Below are 23,933 nucleotides of genomic sequence, written 5' to 3'. Positions count from 1 at the left end.
GTAAAGACTGTCTCTCCTCGGGGCACCGCTTCCCTGGGCGCCCCACGTACGCGAACGCGGTCCTGGAGCTCTGCGCGGCCTGGGGAAGTTGGAGAACGCGCTTTGCAAAAATACATCCCCCCTAAGACTGCCGCGCCGCGTCTGGGCTGGTAGGAGCCGCGTTTGTGGCTTCGTTTTCCTGGTGGTCAGGTCAAAAATATGACATCCGATAAAACCCAGAACTTGTGTTTCCTCCTGATAATGTCCTGCTCTCCCCCACCCCCCACTTTCACCGCAATGAAAAAGATTTCTAGTCAGGACTAGCAATTCCCAGAATTCAAAGTAATGTTATAATAATTAGGCTACCTAAAAAGGAGGGTTAATAATTTGATGTAACATCTAAAGAAACAAGTTAACATCCCTCCCTCCAAAAAAGGAAGTGACATTTCAATATATTGTATCAGTGAATAACTCGAGATGGAAACATTTCAGGACCATTTCAAGAGCAGTTTGAACAGTGTTGGTCTTAGCCTTTTTCCTATAAAGGATATTTGAAAAGCTAAATACTTGAAACACAGGTCTCTTAATTAGTCCCATTAACAGCAAAGTATTTGGCATAATTTCCCTTAAAAATATCCAAATTTTTAAAGAATACAGAAGAAATTTTTTTATTTGGACTCTTAAGTGTTGGTTATTTCCCATCTCCATTTGTAGGTTCTCTGGAGACAGTTTTCAGAGCATCAGATAGTCCGGTTTTCACCTCGAGGATTATCAGAGTTTAGGCTCATCTGAGTTCAGTAACAGGGCCCTCACTTCTCATTTGTATTGAATGCTCTATTGTTACACATATGCCCAAAGCTTCTGTCACGTCAAACAGGTTTTCTTTTCCTTTATGAAAGTCTCAGACATTTTTGTATCTTCAGGCAGCATAAAGAATTGCAGATTCCCACTCAAGAAATAGATGAAGTGGGCCTGTTGCAGAATTTCCAGATTATTATTTCCTGCAGGTTTATTTATTTTTTCTAAGACACATAATGAACTTTAGGTTTGTATTTTCTTTTCAGGTTTCTATTTTCTTGACTCATTCATTTAAAGGTCTTTTGAGCCTCTTTCTAAGAAACCCTGGTTGACCCTAAGACGGCCCTGACTTCACTTCAGACCACTTTTCGCTTTCCTAAAAATAGTCCTGTGAAGGAACCCTGTCATGAGAGACCCCCCAAAGGACAGGATTCTCTGGGGCTAGTCAGCTCTGTGCATTAACTGGCCCTGAGAGCAGACAGACTCTCTCAGCCTCCTGGCCTGCGGCTTTGTTCTCTCTAGGGAGCTAAATAATGTGAAATTGTTCCAGTGTTGGTGCGGGGGTCCCATTCCTGAGGTAGACATGCCACCTCTCTCTGTGTCTCATTTGGCATTTGTCCCAGGGAGGGTTTCTGTGCAATCACCACTTTCCTGTTCTGCTCTTGGCCCCAGTCCCCATTATCCCAAGTTACTTGTACAGCATTGAGCATGAGAAAAATGCCACAGAAATCCCGACTGCCAAGCCAGCGCTCACAGTGTCCACCTCAGGCAGCTTCCAGAGCATCTTCTCCTACTATGATAACTCCACCATGGTCACCGGGAATGACACCAGAGACCTTCACGGGGGGCTGCTGCCGAAGGCCACCACACAGCATATGGTGACGAACACGTCCAGTGTCACTCCCAACTGTCCCAGTGAAGACAGAGACCTCCTGAATGAAAACGTGCAGGTTGGCCTGTTGTTTGCCTCCAAAGCCACCGTCCAGCTCCTCACCAACCCCTTCATAGGATTGTTGACCAACAGGTAGGCTATATTATTTTGTCCAGAGAATTTTATGTTATTCCAAACTCATTTCCCCCCTCATTCGGTTTCTCATTCATTCATCGGAATCCGGGAACCAGCGGGGGGTGAGCTGTGGAAATATCCGATCCCTTCCCCTTGTGTTTCTGTCCATAGTTAATCACGATTTCCCATCTGTTCCACCTTTTCATTGCTACCTCTGCTGCTTAAAAAGTAAGACACTATTAAAACAGAATAAAGAGGTCCTCCCTGAGTGGGAGAACTTTGATTCTGACTAATGCCCCCAAATAATGTCCAAATTAGCTTCATGTTAACCTGGATGTGCTGGATATTTTTGGGCCCACATTATTTTGAATAATTGTTCCATTGTTGCTGCCTTCTAGCAACTATTTGTCTTTCTACAGCTGAGGGAGTGCAGCTCTGCCTGGTACATGGGGGCTCAAAGCATAAGATGGGCCTTGCAGTAAGGGGAGGGGATGTTACCTGCAAGGAGGGGGAACAGGTACAATGTGAGTGATGGCGGTGGGCTGCCTTATAAACAGTGTAGCCCCAAAGGCAGAAATGCAAAAAACGGCAGAGAGGAGTGCCCAGAGACCTACCTGAGAAGCAGACCTAGAAACCTGAACACAGAGACTAGAGGTGGAAAAGCAAACACAGGAGAGGGGTGGGGTGAATGAAGGAGGGTAGGGCCGGGGGTGTGGATGGGCTAGTCTATAAAAGACCCCACATGCTAGGCTGAGAAAGGAGTGGGGTTTTGTTGGGAGGCTATTTGGCCTAAGGAAGTGAGGGCAGGACCAGCAGCGCCCTTTATTCAAATATTAAGCATTTCAGGGTGGCAACAGCAGCATTAAACCCAGCCTGGGGCCCTTCTAAGAGGGAGGCTAGCCCTGGGGAATGGGGTGATGGCAGGGGCTCAGAGGGTACGCAGATCTGCCTTTCCACAGCATGAACTGCCCTGGGACACACGGAGGTTGCTAGTAATGTGTCAATGGTGAGCCGGGCGGAAGTACATTGAAACTTTTGTCATTTGGTTTTCTGGACTGAGTAGTGCCACTGCGTCCATTTGAAATACCCTAATCCACGTCCAACCGTCCACTCTGTGTAGAGCAATGTTATGAAACTGCCACCTAAAATATGCTAAGCAAATTAACCCAGCGATGCCTCACTGTGAGCCCCCAAGATGTACCGTTTGTGAGGTGACATTCAGGGGCTCTGTTCTTGAGGAGGAAAACCAAACAGTCCTCAGTAGTTGCAGGGTGCTTTTATTACTTTTTTCAAGACAAAAAGTACTTCTTAAAATGCGTCTGGTATAATTGCAGAAAACGGCTCAACTGCTATGTGGGAAAATTGAGGACGTGATTATAATAACGCCTTGTCATGTTACTAGCTGTAGAGTGTAATACTTAGAGACTCAGCTGAAGTGCTGTGCGTATTCCAATCTTCCAAAGACAAATGGAAAATGAAAAGCTCTTTAAAAATCCATTCTTGTTTTTAATGCTCTGTTTATTCCTCTTGAAAGACGCGTGCTTACTACGAGTGAGACCTTTCCCCTGTAAAATACTCCTAATGCTTTCTGACATTGCAGGCACCCAAGGCTCCTGTCTGGGGCTTTGAAAAAAAAAAAACTGTCCTCCAAGAGAAACCTAATTTTGTGACCTGTGAAATTTAGTCTATTCTGATGGTGAACTTATCTAGAGAAAAATGTTAAACTCTAACTGGTTCCCCCAGCTACCGAGCAAATTTCCAAATCATCATCTTTTAGCACTGCTTTGTAATGTGGAAATGCAAACAAATTTTAATATTGATATAAGCAGAACAATTGAGTGAACTCTGTTGTCTCTCGCAAAATAGTCATGATGTGTAATTTTTCTGGTATTTTCCAAGCCTGGTAGACATGAACCTGGGGACTTGCAGAATTTCTGGACACTCCATGGCACCGCTCAGGGAAGTGATAAATACATTACAGTTTCCTTTACAGTGTCTGCCCTTGTAAGCCATTGCAAATAGCCTTTGATGTAATTTGTGTCAATCACATCCTCAATTACCAACAAGATGTGTGATTCACTTTGTCAGTGTTGTAAACAACTGTGTTTACAACAGCATTTTACAGCTGGTTAATATGTTTCTGATTAAAGAGTAGTTAAAAGCACGGAGCATCAGAGATGGGAGAGATTTTATTTAGCAACGGCCTTTGGGCCAGTCTTAGGATTTTATAGGCAAAAAGAGTTTACCTTCAGGGGGAGACAATATTTGCCCACGGCAGTGGTAGGACTCTGTCCTGGTGTCTTCCTCCCTGACCGTTCTTTCTGCCTGCTTATTGTTGTATATACAGTTTGTATGTTTGGCTTTTAAAAATCAATACTGCAGGTCAAAATCTGTCTTTCTTGCATCTACTAGGGCTCTCTCTGGTTGTACCAGGCGGAACTAGTAAAGGCCCAGACAGTGAGTTGTCGATTGCTATTTTTAATCAATGGGCAGGGAGTTTAGAAAAAAATCAGCCCCACCCTTCCCCCTTTTTTTTGGACATGGACCTTCCCTCAACTCCTTGGCCCTTAAAAAATATCTGTTTCCAGCCCCTGATGTGAGCTGGTCCAGCTTCCCAGTATCTCTGCAGCGCTTCTGACAGGGGGGAAAGGAAGGCTTCCTGCATCCCCAAAGACAAGCTACTTAGAGCCACTCCTTTCCAAAGCCTCTTGATGTAAGCGGGACCCACTCTGAAATGAGACACCCCGTGTCACGCGTGTTACAACCCGATCTCCCATAGTACAAACTGGACCCCTAGATTCATTCATGGTCATGATGCTGCCGTGTGAGTAGCTTTTGTGGGTGGGTGATACAGGAGGCAGGCTCCCTGTCTGTTGTTTTAAATATTTGAGAAGATCGCATGCCAAACCCTGACAGTAAAAAAATTACAGTTCTTGGGAAGCATGTAAGTGTTCAGTTGGCCACTAAAAGGATGCAAGTAATTTCTCTTTCACTTACCCTTCTGGTACTATATTTTTACTGAAATATATATGACCAGGTAGGGAGCAAAGGACCTTTGATTTTGGCAAGTGTAGTGATCACATATCCACTAACCCACTTTCCAATATGTGTGGGTGCCTTGGTTAACTTGGTTTCTGTCTTTGAGGCTCATGTGACTTATTTTATAATTCCAGTTTAACTGTTCATTTCTTGATTGCATTGTGGGTAAGAGGGTGTAGAAGGAATTATACTAGCAACACCTGTTACCATTTGGCTCAGCGAAATGAATTTTAGACATGCACACACATGAAAGGAATGTTCCAGGCAGGTACACAGTGTGAAGACACTTTTAGATGTCTCTGTCCACAAGTCGGGTTAAGGTGTGGTATTGTAGTTCTTCACTTGCTTAGCATAAAGCGTATGTCGTTGCATCTTTAAAACCAAATGATAATCCAGATGAACTGGGTGGCGAGGGAAAGGGTTAACTCTGGGTGCTGGAGCAGCTTCCTGGCCTTCCTCCTTAGCTTGTCATTGTCTCAGGGGTCTGCATTTTATCAAGCTAGCGACAGTGCCTTCATTTATTTCCATAGTTACCTAGTATATTTGAAAGCCAGTTATTTTTTCTCACAAATCGTAGCTAACATCCGAACGACAAAGAGGAAACCACACGGCATGAAATCTCTACGAAATCTACTGTGGTTATTTGTTTTTCCTCTGACTTCAGCCAGCTGGTCTGAAGTGGGCTTTGTAGGAATAAGCAGTGACCTTTTCAGCTTCCCTGTGGACAGGGAAACCAGCTGTTTGGGAAAGGGAGCCCCGTCTTAGATGTTGTTGGGATGGTGTGACGGAGCCTTCGTTTCTGAAATCAGAAGAAATTGGCAGTGGAATTGGGCATTTCTCTTGGGAGCAAAGCCCCCGCTTGAGCTGTGGAATGGGAAGCACCCAGAGGAGAGTAAGAAATCCATGACTCACGTAACTCCGTGCACACATCTAGTAGCTGAAAAAGACAGCTTCATGAGCTAAACCTGGTTTTATTGACAATAAACGTCCCAGTATACCCTACAAATTTAAAATACCATTCCAATGGACAGGTTTGCTTACTGTACCACTTTTTAGGAGTGTGTTGGAATAATTGAAAAGGGATCATTGAAAAAGATGTCACCTCTTGTCTCTTCTGGTGACAGTTCATATTCCCCTCTGTGTCTTTGCTTTTGTCACTTATCCCAGCAGAGGGAACCGAGGTCTTAGCAAGCCTCACAATGGAGCGTGCATATTCTTCATAGCAAAGATAAACAGTTAGTAGCATTAGCGAAAAAGTATTATCAATGATGAGTTAGGTACATACGGGGTTTCTCCACTGATCTGTAGGTGTATATATGATGACCGTAACTTTCACTACTTTGCACTTTTTTTGTAGGGAGTCAGTATATGGCTTTAGTGTTATTCCAATTGGATTAACTGCTCCCTGATGCTCTGTGAAAGATGACTGTGGGCTGGGATGACTCAGCAGGGGATGATAAAGGGATATTTGGTTAAAGGTTTGCCGCATCAGGCCTAGCTCTACTTAGCAATACTTTAATTGAGATGGCATTGAATTGAGATGAGAGGCCGACTGAGACATTTATGACTAATGGCCGTTGAGGTTCTGTCCATTGAGGAGACATGGAAGGGAAGGAGAAAGGGCCCTGGAGATCTGCCCATCTCTCAGTGAGCAGCCCTGGGGCCTTGGATGACCCTCCTTCTGTGGTGTGTGCTCAGGGGGCCAGCAGAGGTTGAGTGTGGAGATCCAGGAGCTGTTGCCTTTGCATTTGGGCCGAGCTCTGGGGAAAGGTGCTGCCAGCACTTTCCACGGGGCAGGCCTGTCAGCGGCTCGGGCAGGGTTGAAAGTGTAGGGCACGTGTGTCCGGTAATGAGAAGGAAGCGGCGTGAGCCCAGGGGTATCGGGGCGATTGGCTTGCTCTGCGACTGGGTGAGCCTCCGTCTCTGAACCGCGCTTTCTCAGCTAAGATGAGGGTGTGCACTGGCCGGCGTTTGAGCATCCTTCCAAATTTGCCATTCGGTTGTCCCATATGTGCTTTATTAAAATCCCAAAGGAATTTTAAAAAACAGTAGCTGTGGTGTTTTTAAAGAAACCCCAGCACCTGGGCTTGGTATAAAGAATCCTCTGTCAGTACCGAGTCCTGTGGGTACAGAGCCACCTGGTTTTAAATGAAACTGGGGACCTTCCATTCGCCCCGTGTGAACCTGTATTCCTGCGACCGGCATCCCACCAAAGTGTACGCTGGAAGCACCTAGCACACCTGAGACGCTGGGGACATGCTTGTTGCCCTGAATTTGGGGCATGTGACTTACTTTCCCTCAGCATTAATATGGCTGTCTGAACATGGGAATGGAGCCAGCTACCTCACAGAATGGCCACAAGAATCACAGAGGATGGCAGGTGACACTGCCCGCTGGCTCCCAGTTGATGGTCTTGAGGAATGCTGGGGCCTCCGGGTAAGAAGGAGCCCATCCCAGCTGTGTCCTGCCAGGTGACCTGGTCCAGTGGCCAGGCTGCAGACTGGCCATAAGGGTCACTGGTATTCCAACAGCTTTGATACATGTATGGTTTTCTGAGTTGTTTTTTGGAAGGGGTGAAGAGTGTGAGTTTATTCCAGGGTAGTTACAAGTATTGTCATATGTCTGTTATTCCCCTAGATGTGCAATTGTTGTTCAGAAAAAAAAAACCCACAAAACTGTCTGTGCGTTGGACTCTCTGAGCCTCTAGAAGTTTTCTTATTTAGTATCCAACAGTGCCATGTAGGACCTGGCTTTGTAAATGAGTTTATTTTGCCTGCATGAATAAAGAGTACGGAGCAATCGGCTCCGGGCTAGTTGACACAAGAGAAGCTGCCATATGATGGCTGCCTGAATGACAGGTCAGAGCCCTGGTATCTCTCCTGCCTCACCTGGTTGGCCCTGACCCCTGCTTTGTGAATTACAAGCTCATCTCAGGTCACAGTAGGGGCATCTGCGTGGGTGTGTGGGAGGGGGACTACCGGGGAGTCTGTCATGATTTTGAGATGTTATTTGGCTTCCAGATGCACATGAAGCAGTAAAAAAAAAAAAAAAAAGTATGACCAGGAGAACTGTTGAAAGGTTGTATTTAAAGCCACACGTGCCTTTTGGCTACCTGGGGAGGTGGTAGAGTTTGCAAGGAAAAGTCCTGGACTGGATGGAATGGCTCTTAGTGAAATTAGCTGTAGGATGTTTGACAAGGCACTTTTTCATGCCTCAGTTTCCTCATCTGTGAAATGGGGAGGTGCTCGTCTGCCTTTATCAAATTATTGAGCTGATGGGTGTAAGTGCTTAGAAAATTGAGTGTAACCATTAAATGAAGGTAGGTATTGTTATGATTTTTTATTCAAGCCTGGAATAGAAGAGCCTTTTCAGGCTGAGTGACTGGGATTCAGGACTTTTTGGTCCTCATTTTGGTTCCTCTCCAGGATCCAGAGAATCTAGGGCTAGAAGGAGATGAGGCCTAGAGATGCTCAGGGCTGGGCAGGGTTGACACAAACCTCCCAGAGAGCGATGGCTCAGCCACTGTTGGTCCCCCTTTCACGACAGGGAGCCCATCTATATGGCAGGCACCAAGTGGGCTGCTTAATCGGCAGAAACAGAGGAAAGAAGGAAGGGAATGAGGGAGGATACGACATTTCTGAAGTACCTGCTATGTTCCAGGTGCCCTGGTAGCAGGGTGACATCCACCTCTCGTTTATACTCACCCCACTTCTGGGAGAGGCAGCGGTGGGCTCTCTGAGGGGCAGTGGGGAGACTTGCTTGGGTTAAGTGGCAGTGCTGGGTGTCCAGCCAGGGGTGAGATACAGAAAGGCCAAGGTCTTCCCACCATCCTTGTCCCCTGGTCGCAGAGCCCTGTACGGACAGTGGTCTTCCAGAGCAATTAGGATATTGAATTTTTGCACAGAAATCAAGGCCTGTCTTTCTAGGCTGGCCCATTGGGGTCAACATGAAGACAGATTTGAAAACATTATTGCTTCTTAATGCCTCTTAGATTTAGTGCAATTGTCTCTGCTGCCAGGCAAATCATTTGGTGACCTTTTACTAGAATCATTTGATTGCAATTGTCCCTTTGGCAAAGCTTTAGCAAAGACTGTAATTAAAGAAATAACCATAAAATGACAGAAACAGGGGCCATATATTTTGGGTGTGTTCTGGGTTACTTGCCAATATTGTTTTAACATTTCTCCCAGAGAAATTTCTGTTCACAGAGGCAATCCATAAATATATTCACAGTCGAAGACCGTCAAACACAAAAAGGTCACGTAGGAAGAACCGACTATATGAATTTTTAACACAGTTGACCAGACACTTATCTGCCTGATCCCAAAGGGTAAGCAGGAGAGACTCAATATAAAACCTTAAAAAAATACAAAGCAGTCACCAGATTTTCCTCGTGGTTTTGTTTTGCAGAATCGGCTATCCAATTCCAATGTTTGCGGGATTCTGCATCATGTTTATCTCAACGATTAGTAAGTACCTGACGTTTGCCTTTTGAGTGTGGGTCATGGGGTGGGCTCTGATGGCCATGAACCTGGAATTGAGAACACACTGGGTGCGTAGGGGTGGGGCAGTGGCAAAAAACGGCAGAAAGGAGTCACTAGGGTTCTTCATGGGGACAGAAGCACAGTGTGGTTAATATGGAAATATACCATCAGGTTAAGGGAGGGCTGCAGAAATACCGCTGTTTGAGGTGGTTTGGTACCAGCGTCAGCTGCCCACACTGATGTGTGGGCCTGGCCCGTTCTCTCGGCAGTGTTCGCCTTTTCCAGCAGTTATGCCTTCCTGCTGATCGCCAGGTCGCTGCAGGGCATCGGGTCTTCCTGCTCCTCTGTAGCTGGTAGGTGTGGAAATTGCCCCTGCTGGCAGGCCCCTCACATAATTAGCTGGATAATTTAGGGAATCAAAGTATTGGTGGTGGTGGTGGCGGTGGGTTCTCGGAGAAGGTACTTGTCTCCTTCCTGGTTGGATTTTGTTTGGTCTTCTATTTTTGTTAATCTGACGGGTTAGGGAAGATTCCAGGCTGGGGAGGGAAGGCAAGTCACGGATTATTCTTTCGGTGCTCCCAGAGCTTGGCTGTTGACCATTTCTTTTCCTGTTTAGGGATGGGCATGCTTGCCAGTGTGTACACAGATGATGAAGAGAGAGGCAACGCCCTGGGGATTGCCCTGGGAGGCCTGGCCATGGGGGTCTTAGGTGGGTAAAGTCCACCAAGGAGAACTGGGAGCCTGTCTGGCATTGGACAGTGACAGTCTTCTCTGAGTCCACATTCGTGCGGACAGACTCCCCAGCTGTCCCCTTTTTTATTCCCTACTTTCATGGAGCCTTTGAAAAATGGTGGGACCTCCCTGACCTGGGAGAACCTGGGTTTTCCCTGCCTCTACCCGCTAACTCGATGGGGGACCTCAGGCAAACCAACTCCAGGCCTCTCGGGCCCAGATGTAAAACAAAGGCCTGCCAAGATCCTTCCTCTAACACATCAGAGAGGACCTTCCCACCTTCTGAGTCTGCCTTCGCACCTGTCTGGCTGACCTCCCAGCACAGGAAGCGATCCGAGTCTGTCCCTTTTCTGTTCCATTCCTGGCTTTCCTTTGGGAGCCTGCAGTCCCTGAGTGAGCTGGTTTTCTAAGGGGTGAAGTCCTCACTGACACGTTTTTCCTGTGCTCCTTCAGTGGGGCAGTTCTGCGGCCTGGATCTTGTTTCTCTCAGATCTTTACTTTGGGGTGACCCTTAGAGTCTCCTGCCCATGTGTCGGATGTAAAACTGCTTGGAGGAAGCTGCTGGGGCAACCTAACACTGCCAAACAGACCGTAGGGTGGCCACCTCAAGTAGTTTTTACAACAAAGCAGAGAGAGACACGCAAGAAACAAGGGGATGGGCCTAGTGGGGTGGGGGCCATTGGTCCCAGGGCCTGGCATGACCCTCCTTCTCTTCCTTGCAGTGGGTCCCCCCTTTGGGAGTGTGTTCTACGAGTTTGTGGGGAAGACGGCTCCATTCCTGGTACTGGCCGCCCTGGTGCTCTTGGATGGAGGTGAGTCCACGTGGGTATCTTGGCCGTGACCTTGGCATCTGTGGTGGCAGGTGCTCGGGGCCATGCCTTTTGTTTTTCTCTCATAGCTATTCAGCTCCTTGTGCTCCAGCCGTCCCGGGTGCAGCCAGAGGTAAGCAGCAGGGAGAGGAAGGCGCTGCAGTGGCCATGTCAACTCTTCTAACCCGTTTTCTCTCGACAGAGCCAGAAAGGGACGCCGCTAACCACCCTGCTGAAGGACCCCTACATCCTCATTGCTGCAGGTGGGGCTCCCCCCGGTCCTCCTGGTTCTTCTCAGCCCAGGGGTGCATGGTGGGTGGCGAGGACGAGTATCCCTTTTGCTGCTGGAAACATTGGGTTGTAGAAAAGCATAAAAGGCACAAAGAGGTTTTACGTCACAAAAAATGGTTTTCTCCCGCCCTTAATTTCTGACACTCAGTCAAGTTCTGTGTTGTTTTTCATTCGGGGCAAAGATGTGTGGGTCACAGAGATGCCTGCCACAGAGGTTTGCTTTGGGCCAAGCTTGCCTCCTGTGTTTGTGTCAAAGGCCATCACTGTTTGGCCTTGAACTTCCAGAGGAGTCGTGGTCTCACTGCAGGCATCTCAGGTGAGGGTCTGATTCACCTTGGCATGTATAAATAGACATGGACAGCAGAGCCTGCAGGGCCGAGAGGGCTCTGCCTTCCTCCAGAGAGGCCTTCCTCTGCGGTAGCAGAGGCCAGGCTGGAAAACACCCGTGGGCTAAAGAAGGTCATGCCTTTGGATTCGTGGCCTGGATGGGTCCAAAGGAAGCCCCGGGTTTTTTGGTGGCTGTGATAATGGCTGCATTCATCCAAGGGAATGTCCCCCCAAGACCATGCCCGTGGCACAGGCCTGGGGCTGCCTAATGAAGGACCAACTTAAGGCTGCCTGGGCCTGGATACTGTGACCCACAGAGACCATCAGGGTCAGGCCAGGGGAGGCCACCCGGAGGTGTGGCATCAGACCCAGCCAGGGTTCTCTCCAAGTAGGGTTAGGTTTGCCTAAGCAGGGGTCATAAACACTAGGGGAGCTGGGGGAGCTGCGTGAACTGGGCACATGCTCTTCCTGAGGGCATTCAAATTCAGCTTTTTGCAAAATCCCAGGCTGGTTTTGTTTAAGTTTTCTGCTGCTGGGTTTGGTCAGGGTGGCACCTATGTAACCCTGGTCTGGGCCCTGTCTGTCATGCCTGCCGGCCACAGGGTTGTAATCCTGGTGTGGGACCTCTTCACGCAGGGGAACCTCCCTGTGCCCCTGGCGAGATGCAGGGAGCATTCCAGAGCCCAGATGCCCCTGGAGCTCTGGCCGTTCCAGGTGGGGGTGAGGAGATGTGTGGTGAGAGATGGGGGCCCAGAGGTGGGACTCCCCGCATGTTGGGGCAGATATAGGCATAGGCTGTGCAGCCGGGGCCCCTCCTGCCTCTACCTTTCTTTGACCCTCACTGTCTCGCCCCAACTGATGGAGGGAGATCGCGATCCACCCAGCGCTGAATGTCAGGCTATCAGCAGGCCCAGGCAGCCCTCAGTGGGAAATTGGGGGCCAGGTCGTGTCTCATTTGTTCCAGTAGGATTTTAATTTATGGCGGTGACTCCGTGATGACATGGAGAGGTCAATACCATTGAAAGAAGATTTCATTACTTACGTTTCCCAAGTCAAGGGGGGCACTCCGTGTCAGTCAGGGCCATGTGGGGAAGCCCTGGGTTTGGTCAGGCGGCAGAAAGGGGCAGGGCGGAGGCCTAGGCCAGAGCCCTTACTGGAGTTTCCATGGGAAATGCAAGGCAGGGCAGGTTAAACATCTTAGTATTGGCTAGTTTAAATAATCCCAGCAGCCTTGGGGGCCGCGGGGCTGTCCTGGTTGCCTGTACTTGCCCTGAGTGGATTTAGGGCAGGGGAATATTGGTTTGGTGTGTCAGAGCTAGCTAAGGAGGGGTTCACACTGTGGGCTCTGGGTTGCAGGGGAGATGCAGATAATGCTGGTAGTTTGGCCCCATAATTAATATCTGTGAAACAGACAAATACAGAATCTAAGAAGACACAGAATAGGTGAGCGAGGAGAGTCCAGTCATTTTGGCATCATTTCTGTGTGCTGCCTTTAAATGTCACCGAGAATTAAAAGATCTTTCTTCAATATGTGAACACCTTAATCATGATTGCACAATGTTCTCTGAATCGAAATTTTAGCAAATTAGAGCTTCCACAGGGCACAGCGCAGGAAAGCTGCCAGAAGGATGGGAACAGTTTTGTGTCTCTTTTTCCAGATTATTCTACATTTACAAAGGGTTCTGGTTAACAGAGCGATAATGGATATTTGCAGAGATACCCTATATGCATAGCCGATTTAAATAAATAAATAAAAATCCCGCCACAGCACATCTGTACTGAATGCAATGGGGGCATCGATAGAAACATGTGTGTTCATTGCGCAGTAAAACTTAGATGCCAGAGCCTCTGGTTGTTCCAGTCTGTGTGTGGTCCGGACGTGGCCTGTGCTGCTGCTGGGTGGCCTCAAGCAAGTTACTTCATTAATAAATTGGAACTCCCTTTCTTCGTTCATAAATCAGGAAGGGTAAACCAAATGATCGCTAAGGCTCCCTCCAGTTCCAAACTTCATGACTCTGGGATTCTAGTTGTTTAAAATAACGATGATGATGATAATAACTCAACCAGCCAACCAACCAACGCTCCTCACTATCTCCTTGATCCGTTCCTTATGTTTTCCTTATAAAAGCAGGAGAAGTTTTGGGTTTCCAAACGGATTGCTTTGGCTCTGGGCATGTAGGGTTTTCCTGTATTTGGAAACAGTAGGGTGTCGACACTCGAGACCCCCAGTAGAAGCACACTAACCCTCTTGCTCCCTTAAAGGGTCCATCTGCTTTGCAAACATGGGGATTGCCATGCTGGAGCCGGCCCTGCCCATCTGGATGATGGAGACCATGTGTTCCCGCAAATGGCAGCTGGGTAAGGACTGGCGTGGGCTCTTCTGATTCTAGAACTTTTGTCCCTAGGGCGGGTCTCATCATTGTAGCCCAGCCGAGCTGCAGGTACCAGGATGATAAAGTGATTGTTTCTGTTTGACACTTAATGGGGTCGATGCTTAGGGCAGTAGTGAGCCTTGCGGTCGGTGTCAGCTCCAGTTTCTGTATCATCCTTGATGAATGCGGAATTTATTAGAGGCATCAGACCCGGGCAGAAAAAAGGAAGGAAAAATGCGTTCAGCATGTCCCCATGTCTCTGAACTGGACTAGTTATAGTAAATACCTTTTATCCTTTTAATTTCGTATCTTGCCTTTTCTTATTTCCGTTGTTTTCTTCATTTTCTACACTGTTAAATTTTTATAATTGGTGTCAACATATCTTACATTTGAAGAGCCCTTTTATATTTCCTCTGAGTGGTTTTGTGTGTGTGTGTGTGTGTGTGAGTGTGTGTGTGTGTGTGTGTGTGTGTGTGTGTGTGTGGCTGGGGCGTGGGGGTTGAAATAACATTCTCTTACCAGTTAGTAGGATGACTTCCGTTCACTTCCCATTTCAGCCTCTTGTATTCTCCCTGGTCTCCGTGCTGCCTAGGGGCCCTGAGCCTTTTCAGTTCAGTTTTTCTAAAGGAACTGTCTCCTGCCTGGGGGAGCAATTGAGGGCTGGGGCACAGGGGCAACTGCTCTTAAAAGGGTCTTTCTACCTGCTTTCCTGTTGACAGCCTCAGCCTTCAGCTGTACACAGGACCTGGAGCCTTTAGTCCCTGAACTTTCTGTGTTCAGAGCACAAAAGGTCTTGCGTTTTGTTGGCTGTTCTGTGTGCAGGTGGAAGGTTCCAGTGTCCGTCACTGCACTACCGCTGCTAGCCCCTCCCTCTTACTGCTTTTTCTCGTCTCATTTTGTCTGTCCTTGGGCATAGAGAGTGGTGTCTATAGTTTTCTTTCATTCCTTGAATAACATTTGAATGGAATTTGGAGTGGGAATGGAGAAAAACCTGTAGACTTAATGTGCCCTGTTTAACTGGAAGCCCAGCGTTCATTTCAATGATAACATATGTTCTATTTTAAGATTATACCAAATTTTCAACCAGTCCCTATTGTTGGACATTTGGGTGAGTTCCAGCTTTTGTCCTTAGAAACCATACTGCAGTGAAATAGCCTTTACATGTATTCCTGTTCATGTTTGGAAGTATATCTGTAGGGAAAATGCCTAAAAGTTAAATGGGCATTTTGGTATTTGGTAGCATTGTGCCAACGTAGGCATGAGCCATCTTTCCCAATGGAGTGTGTGATTTAGTGTGTTGATTTATTTTTACAAGTTCTTTATGAGTGAAATTGAACATCTTTTCATGTTTATTAGCCGTATCTCTTTGCTGTGAATTTCTTCTTAATATACTTCGCCCATTTCTTTCCTATGGAGCTGTTTGTCCTTTTTTCTTTTTTTTTTTTATTGCTTTTAGGTGTTCTTTGTATATTAAGATATTAATCCTTTATCAGATGTTTCACTCCTGTTGACCTTGCTTTGTTGTATGTCTTTTGACTTTATAGGTGTTTTGTGTGGTTTTTTTTTGCCACTCAGAACATTTAAAAAACCACTAGTGAGATTTAGCAGTCTTCCTGTTTATGTCATTGTCATTTCAAGTGAAGCGCAGAAGGGCCGTTCTTGTTCCCACGCCACAGTTGTTTTTTCATCCAGGCTTTCCTCTAATAAATTTACGACGTGTTTTTTAAATCTTGGATTTACATGGATTAATTTTAATTATAAGGTGTGTGATGGGGCTCTGGTGTGGCTGTTTGCCCGATGTCCAGTCAGTTGTCCCAGGACCAGTACTGCTAATACTCCGTCTGATTTCTCCCACCTCTGTCGTGCTCGAAATGACTGCGTGTTCTTGGGTCTCCTCCTGATTGTCTCTTCGAGTCCATTTATCGGCTTGTATTCCTGTGTCAATCACTTTCTGTAGCTTTAGAATATTGTTTACTGTCTGGAAGTCTCGTCTCTGCACACGCACTCTTTTCTTTAAGAATTTATCAGTGATCTTTCCTAGAGATTTGTTTATTGTTTCGTAGTTCTTTCGACTTACTGATATCTTCAGATGGAGAGTCTTAGTTCTGAATTCAGTCAATACTTTTTTTAGTGCCCCCAACCTTCCTCCGGGGACCTTAATATTCGCTCAGGCATTTGGCCCTTTTGTGGGGGTGTCTTGCCGGATGCTGCTGGCTCCTGGTTCACGTTTGTCTCTGTCCTTCCTGTCCTTCCTGCCTCGCTGCCGTTGGCTGGCCTGGGCACCAGTCCTCTGGGGTTGTACATTGAATTTCTGGGGTTCTTTCATGAAATAATCCTTCATTAAAACGCTCCCAATGGCTGGAATGGTGTATGTGTGTGTTGGGGGGGAGTGGATGGCGAATGGGGAGGAACTGCTAATGGGTGTGAGGTTTCTTTTTGGGGCGATGAAAGTATTTTGGAATTAAGTAGTGGTGATGGTTGCACAACCCGGTGAATACACTGAAAACCACTGAACTGTATGTACACGTTAAAAGGGTGAATTTTAGGTGGCGCCAATTATGTCACAAAACAGAAGCAAACACAAGCCCCAAATGACAGGAATCATTCAGTGGAGGAGGAAAAATTCTTGGAGCTAAATTAAGGCTGGTTCTTAGAAAATTTAGCTCTGAACTTCCTGCCAGTGAAGGCAACAGAGGAAACACAGACTCTCAAAGCTCCTAAGGAGAGGGCACCACTTGGCGGGTGGATGGACCTTTTCTTACCCTGAATTAGCAAATAGAGCTTTTGCCAAAAGTGAGGAGACACTCTTTACGTCTCGTTGCTAGTGATGTGAAAGCTGTTTTCCCAGACTTTCTTTCTCTCTCGTCCCTGTGGTGGTGTGGGCCTCCGGGTGTTTTCAGGAGATGCCCTGTATTTGCCGGCCTGGGGCTGGGAGTGGTTCTCCTGCTTGGCTTTGCAGCACTCTGGGGCTGAGATGCTTTGGTGACATTTCTGAAGGTTTCACTTAACTGACTTATTACGCTAATCCAATGTGTCCTGGCAGGGCACTTAAGCTGCTTTGTCCTCTTCCTCCCCAGACACAGCCTGAGGCTTCCTTTATAAATTTTGTGAAGTAAGTGAGAGGCCCGGGGCCACCTCAACCAGATGGCAGGCCACAGGCCACCTGGGTTTCTCCAGGAGAGCCTCTGGTGGGGCTTATCACACAAGCCAGATGTTCACTTTTCCAACAGGGAGACCATCCCTCCCCTGCCTCAGAAAAAGATGTACTTAGTTTCTTCAAGAGAACCCCTTTTCTGTCCCTGTTTGCAGTGTCTTTTCCAGTGTGAGAAGAAACACCTTCCCTCACATGGTCTCTCTACCTCTGACAAAGCCTCCCAGTCCCCTCTGAGCCTCAGTGAGAAGGGCACCCTGGGTGACACTTTGTGAGGACCATTCCCCTGAGGGAGGACCCAGTGCCTAGAGGGGACACAGCCCCGCCCCCATGGCCCTGGCAGCTCAGCCTCTTCCCGTCCAGCATCTTGTGCGAGCTCTTTCTAGTCCATTGTGAAAAGGGAAGCCAGTCTGCCCTGATGCTTCCCCGACCATTTCTGGAGAAAGACCGTCAATTAGATTTGAAGTCAAAGGGGAACAATCTCACGAGGTGACACCTGATTGCTCCTGCTGGATGCTCCGAGAACCAATCACTGTGCTGGAAGGCTCCACCTTCCTGGAGGTTTGATGGCTTGCATTAGCTTCCAGAGGCGCAGTGAGAGGCTACTGTATCCTGGAAGATGCAAGATGACACGCGTCCGTGTCTGTGAGTGCGCTGGTGAGCTGCCTGGACAAGAGTCCCTGGGACCTGTGCATTTTGAGTGCTGGGGACACCTGCTGACCATCCAGTATCTCCCATGCGTGTCTGATATCCAGTCATGTGGTTAACAAAGCAACTTTCACCATGTGTGGGCAAGACTAGAATCAAATATGTATTTCTGAATTCAAGAAAAAAACACTAGCGTTTTGAACACTACGAGTTTGAAAAGCCATCTTTTGGAAAGAGATTGTCCTATTGTCCTAATAATGGATGGGGACCAGAGAGAGCTGCTGGGGACGAATCCCCGGCATCCACGCCTGGTCTGACTTGAGGAGGTCTTTTGTCCACAGCAGAGGGTACAGTTAAGGGCAACCACTGCCACCACCGAGAGACCCGGGCTTGCATGTTCCCTCTCCTGGGAGAGCATTAAACCCTGGAGAGGAACATTTTAGTTGCGTTACGACTTGGCCACAGAAAATGATTACGGAGGCATTTATTTTTTTGACATGGAAAGATGTCAGTAAAGCTAATTGGCTAAAGCAGGATGTAAACAGCAGATATAATCCCATTTTTAAGGAAAAACAAAATCCTGTACACACCCATTTATTGCTGTACCTATAAACTTACAACGGAGGGTAACTTGGGTGGTCATCTGAGTGATGGGGCTTGGGATGATTTTAACTGTTTGCTTTGTCCTTATCTTAATGTTCCTTAATTTAGTCCATGTCTGTTGTCTTACTTCTGTCGTACAACTATAACCAAGGGGAGAGGCCAGGCGCCGATGCCACCCCCACTCACGGACGTGTGGGAGGGCAGGTGCCCTGCTCCAGCAGGCCGGAGCTGCCGGTGTTGGTCAGCGTGTAAAGCTCACCGCCAGGCAGAGATGAAACAGCTGATAGAGAAATGAATTTCATTTCTGGAGTGTCTCCCCAGCTTTGTGCGGACGGATAAGCCATGTGGGGTCCAGTCTGGATCCGGCAGGTGCCGGATATTAGCTGCTTGGGTGCAGGCCACAGGGCTTCATTTCATCTACTCTAATCACCATTGTGGTGTCTACAATTATTAGTTTCTCTAACATTTGACTGATAAGAGTGCTGATACGGTGTCCATTTCATAAATTTACAGGCATTGCTTTCTTGCCAGCCAGTATCTCTTATCTCATTGGAACCAATATTTTTGGGATCCTCGCACACAAAATGGGGAGGTAAGAGGAAATGAAAACAACACTCAGTGTGTTATAATAATGCCATTCTTTAAAAAAAGTCTCTGTGTTTCTCCCTTAGCCATTACAAGTAATGGTTTTGATTTCCATTGAAAATTTGGACTGGGGAAGAAAAAGGAACAGTCATTCATCGATGGTGCTTTTTTGTTTTTTGATAGGTGGCTCTGTGCTCTTCTAGGAATGATAATTGTTGGAATCAGCATTTTATGTGTGAGTAAAAGACGGCATTTAACAAGTAGAGACAGTCTGCAAATGAAACTTTTGCTTTGGGCAAGAATCACCAAGAAATATTTTATAGCAGTTTGAAGTTTGTTGATACTGAATTCTATTATATCTTCCAGTGTCCTCTAATTTTTTATCATCGTAAAAATTATGGACAAGACTCTCCAAGGGAAATCTTCTCAGATTTTCGTCTTATGTCAGTTGGAAGTTATTTAGAATGTTTATTACATAGTTTATATTTCACTCTTTACTCCCCCTCTTGTCATCTGAAACATTATAATGTCTTCAACACTTTAGGGTGACTACCTGAAACAATAGCAAGATCATTTTCTAGAATAGAACATCTTCTTCCAATGGCCAATATTTACTCCAAACAAGGCCCTTGGGTCCTTTCAGAAATGGAGTGTGCACTAGGCTGATTTTTCACATCTGGCAGTTGACCAGGTTTTCGTGGGGGTCCCAAAATCCATTTCAGCTTCAACTTTTAAAGATTTCGTGGGTCCAGTCCTCCCCAAACCCCATCTTCCTTCCTCCTGTTTCCTTCAGAAGGGAACATGCACACCCGGTTGGAGAAAACCTATTTTTAAGACTTCCCAAGATGATTTAGAGTTGGATATCATGTTATTATAGTATAATGTTTATTTCCTTTTACAGATTCCTTTTGCAAAAAACATTTATGGACTCATAGCTCCCAACTTCGGAGTTGGTTTTGCAATTGGTAAGTCATAGGAGCCTTGTGCCTAAATTTAAAACTTTGTTTTCCCCACTGCTGAGAGAGAATTCCTGTGACTTGGGAAGACCGTAGTTACTCAACCTAAAATTTCTAGAAGCTGGAGAGGAGGCTGTGGGCAGCCAAGCTCTATCCAGTAGATCGTCCACAGAAAAATACCTGCTTCCGTGTACTAGTCATTTGTTTCCTGAAAACCAGTATTTTTAAAAGCCTGATATTTACAGAAGCAAGCTGGTACCCCATTGCTGTGCTTGGGCAAACAAGAGAATCCCTCCCTCAGAGCACTTTGTTTGAGCTCAGATCTGTGAACAGACCTTCTCAGATGAGGCTGGAGGACAAAGGCTTCACGTGTATTTTCTATAAGAAAGTTTGGTACAGAGAAGGTGGGCTGAGGTCTTGGTGACCACCTGTGCTGCAGGAATTTTCACGGGCAAAGGAACATGTCTTTGTAATGTAAGGACCTATTGCAAATATGTTAGGAAAAGTCTTGTTAATATTTTGGATAAATAGTATACGTTTGTTTTTCATGTATAACATACAGATGGATCATGATAAAAGTAAATGCTGAGTCTATCCAAGGGTAAAGGCAGGAATTTAATCTTTGCATGGTTCAATAAGAAGGAAAAAAAGAAGGGAGGGAGGGAGGGAGGGAGGGAAGAAGGGAGGAAGGAAGGGCCTTTGCTGACCCCTGGGACCAGGGTACGTTCCCCTGGTGTGTACACATGACCTCTCACCGTACCTTCGTAGCATCAATCACAATTGTAATTCATTTTTCAACTCTTTGCTTAATGTCCAACTCCTGTGTTCATTGTGTTTCACCCTGTGTCATATTAGGTGATCAACAAATACTAGTAGAATGAAAGAAATGTCCCTCTTCCTCCTGCCCCTGGTGCTGGTAGATGTGAGGGAATGACCATTTGAGTGCTCACAGATGCTCTCATTGTAGCTGGTCACCACCATCCCTGTTGGACAGACAGGAAACCAGCGTTAGAGAGATAAGGCATGACCGTGCTCACCCAGCCGGGGATCTGAACCCAGAACTCGCAACATGTGTTCTTTCTTTACGCTTCCTGTCCCCAACTAGCCAAGAGACCAGAGATTCTAATATTGGTCCTGGGGGTGGTAGGGTTTTGTTTTGTTTTGCTTTTCCCCACAATGAGCAAACCCCTTTCGATTTCGGGTTCCTGAGTAGGGCCAGATGGTCCGTCAGTCTCCTTCATGTTCTGGTTCTTTCTGATCCTCCCTACTAGTGGGAAGCCCAGGGTGCATAGGAGACTGGGTGAGGCATGTGGGTGTGCCCACATGAAGGCAAGGGGCGAATGCCCCAAAAAGAGTGAGTCAGGAACGCACCAACAGGAAACAGGCGAGGGGGCCATGAAGCCAATAACCGGCTGGATCTAAAGAATGCAGGTGAGTGGCTGCCCTCCACCAGTGGCCAAAGTGAGGCAAGGCAGAGAAGAGGCCGATGGTGGCCTGGGCTCCGGTCCCAGCCTCAGCTACCTTTCGTCGGTCCTGAGCGAACGGCGTGCTGGAGAGGGTTGGCCTCAAGAATTGCAGGTGGTGAAGATGAAAGGGCACCAGGGCTGTGAGGTTAGGACATGCTCCTGCCATGCAGCCTCTTTTTGGTTTCCGTCAGTGTTCTATAGTCTGTGTGTGTTCCCTGACTGTCCACAGGCATGGTGGATTCATCAATGATGCCCGTCATGGGCTACCTTGTCGACCTGCGGCACGTGTCCGTCTATGGGAGTGTGTACGCCATCGCAGACGTGGCATTTTGTATGGGATATGCTATAGGTAAGGTCCCTGGCTTTTCCAAACCACCTTTGATTTCAGGGCACAATAGATAATGCCTACTGAAAATGATTTAAACCTTTGCACCGTTCTGTGTGCAAGACATTTTTACAGAGAACTTGATCTAATTCTCTGTTTCCTGCAAGGTCCTTCCGCTGGTGGGGCTATCGCAAAGGCAATTGGATTTCCGTGGCTCATGACAATTATTGGAATAATTGATATTCTTTTTGCTCCTCTCTGCTTTTTCCTTCGAAGTCCACCTGCCAAGGAAGAAAAAATGGTAAGAAAATTTGAAGATGCATGGAAGTGTTTCTTGATCCTTTAGCGTGGTCTACTGGATAGTTTCTTTATGACTTCGTTCTAAAATACATTTCTACTCCTTTTGGGTAGAACTCGCCAAACATAAGTGGTAAGAGTTCCTTTTCAGTTTATGCCCCACAGGGCAGCAGTTTCTTTTACTGTATCAAGATTATGTTTATAAATTTGAAGAATGAAATTGTTTCTGGACATAGATTAGCAGCCAGTAAGCTCTTTTGTCAACCAGATAGAAACATGGGATAGTTCAATGTGTTTTTCTATGGTTCTTGATATTCTTGAACATAATTTTTTGTGCCTCCTATGCTTACTCCTAAGATTAGCCATTTTTGGTGCTGTTTGCTTTTCTCCTAAACCCACAGCTTTCAGTAATAGTGTCCCAGTCCTTACTGTGGAAGGTTCTGGAGGTGGTTTCAGTGTAGGTTACAGACCCTTATGAAAAAATACCATATATGTACCTTTGGGCACACGTGAGCACGTTTAACCTTGAAATTCATAATTTCATTACCAAAGTCATAGCTACAGACAAGATACAGGGTTCCTCTTCTGAACAAGTTCAAGCCTATCAATTCTGAATTTGAATTTTGAAATGCATCAGTCACTTTAACCTTTCTGATAAGTGTTCATACCTGGTGGTGGTGATGGTGGTGTCGCTGATTTTGTAAACTTCAAATGGTGATAGGTACTCGTCCAACTAAAAGAAGAGTGTCTTCAATTACGAAAGAATGAGAGAAACAAGGCGATAGGAGATGGCATTTTTGGTTTATGAATGGATATGAGGTTCACTTGTGGTATTTTCCTGGGAGCACAGCAGTTCTTTCTGATGGTTAAACTGAAATTGGTCTTAATGCTTTCGCATTTCTTGAACTGCCCTTTTATGATTTCCCCCAAATAGTGGATTTAAAGACAGAACAGACCCTAAACTTAGGTTATACGCAGCCTTTAATTTGAGGGGCATTTGTTGCATTCATTAATTCATTCAGTATATTTAAAAATATATCCTGCACTGTGCCCTTTGTTATATAGGATTTAACTAGATGATTTTGAATTACTCATGACCCACTTGACTCAAAGAAGAGGCGTGGAAGGTGCTGTGGAAATATTCTGATAGCAGCCACCCCTTTCTTCCTGCCTCTTGCTTAGGTGCTTCTCCAGCTCTGAACATCTGTAACACTTTATTGTACATCTCTTAAGGGACTTATCTGTTTTCCAGCCTGGTTGTTTAAGTTTCCTTTCCATCTTTGACCCCAGCAGAGCCTTGCCCAAATCAGGGGCAGAAAAGTCTCAGTGCAACAACTGAAAACTGTCATTCTGTTGCGATCGTATCAATGTGATTAAGGCTAATCACTTACAAATGCTTCTGTCACCCAGGAGACTAAGACTCTGCGGAGACAGCAAAAGGCTAGCACGGGCTCTGGAGCAGGACTGACCCATGGGGAAATGATAGCAGCTACCTCATAGGGTTGTTGTGGGGATTACATGAATGAACCCCAACAGAGTGCTTAGCCCATGTCTGGCACACAGTAAATGCTCAGTAAATGTGTCACACTCTTCTTCCTTGCTCTTACTTAACTCTAACTCTGACTTTCTCTGTCAGCCTAGCAGTCCCCCAGAACCCTCCCTTTCTTCCCTCTGTGAGGTGAAAGCTTCCTTCTGCTTTTGCGAGTCAGTTCCCAGACCAACTGAATGGGTTTCCCTCGCCATGGCAGCAGACGTTAGTGGCTGTTGTGTTATCCGTTTGTCCGCAGCAGCACGATTACTTATCTGAGTTATTGGAGGAAATGAGTGAGATCAGAGGACAGGCGGGGGTGGGGTGAGGGGTTCGCTGCCCAGCTAGCTGCTGTTCTGTGATCCGCAAAGTGACGGCAGAGGCTGGGAGACTGGCCTCAGTACTGCTTCTCTTTCTACCTTTAAACCAAGTTTTGGTTCATCTAAAAAGAAAAATGCTGAAAGAAGTGGAAGAGACAATCCTGAAAGGCAAAGCAACAATAATTACAGGCTTCCAGAAAGCCACTTTCACTGTAAA

General features: G+C 46.5%; 1 protein-coding gene across 1 annotated transcript in view; it reads left to right on the top strand.

Moving 5' to 3' along the window:
• SLC18A2 (solute carrier family 18 member A2) overlaps nucleotides 1-23,933 on the top strand; it is a 28,144-nt gene that overhangs the window by 133 nt on the left and 4,078 nt on the right. The window contains exons 2-14 of the mRNA XM_019725253.3: nucleotides 1,450-1,801; nucleotides 9,233-9,291; nucleotides 9,576-9,659; nucleotides 9,923-10,015; nucleotides 10,761-10,850; nucleotides 10,937-10,980; nucleotides 11,050-11,110; nucleotides 13,728-13,823; nucleotides 18,753-18,831; nucleotides 19,008-19,059; nucleotides 19,726-19,789; nucleotides 21,476-21,595; nucleotides 21,739-21,872. Coding sequence (XP_019580812.2) covers nucleotides 1,450-1,801; nucleotides 9,233-9,291; nucleotides 9,576-9,659; nucleotides 9,923-10,015; nucleotides 10,761-10,850; nucleotides 10,937-10,980; nucleotides 11,050-11,110; nucleotides 13,728-13,823; nucleotides 18,753-18,831; nucleotides 19,008-19,059; nucleotides 19,726-19,789; nucleotides 21,476-21,595; nucleotides 21,739-21,872 — 1,328 coding nt within the window. The remainder of the gene's footprint in view (nucleotides 1-1,449; nucleotides 1,802-9,232; nucleotides 9,292-9,575; nucleotides 9,660-9,922; nucleotides 10,016-10,760; nucleotides 10,851-10,936; nucleotides 10,981-11,049; nucleotides 11,111-13,727; nucleotides 13,824-18,752; nucleotides 18,832-19,007; nucleotides 19,060-19,725; nucleotides 19,790-21,475; nucleotides 21,596-21,738; nucleotides 21,873-23,933) is intronic.

This window comes from Rhinolophus sinicus, chromosome 15, assembly GCF_057876585.1.
Source record: "Rhinolophus sinicus isolate RSI-liver-muscle chromosome 15, RSI-T2T, whole genome shotgun sequence".
Taxonomy (NCBI): domain Eukaryota; kingdom Metazoa; phylum Chordata; class Mammalia; order Chiroptera; family Rhinolophidae; genus Rhinolophus; species Rhinolophus sinicus.
The sequence above is the reverse complement of the archived record's forward strand: the minus strand, read 5'-3'. Positions and strand labels throughout refer to the sequence as shown.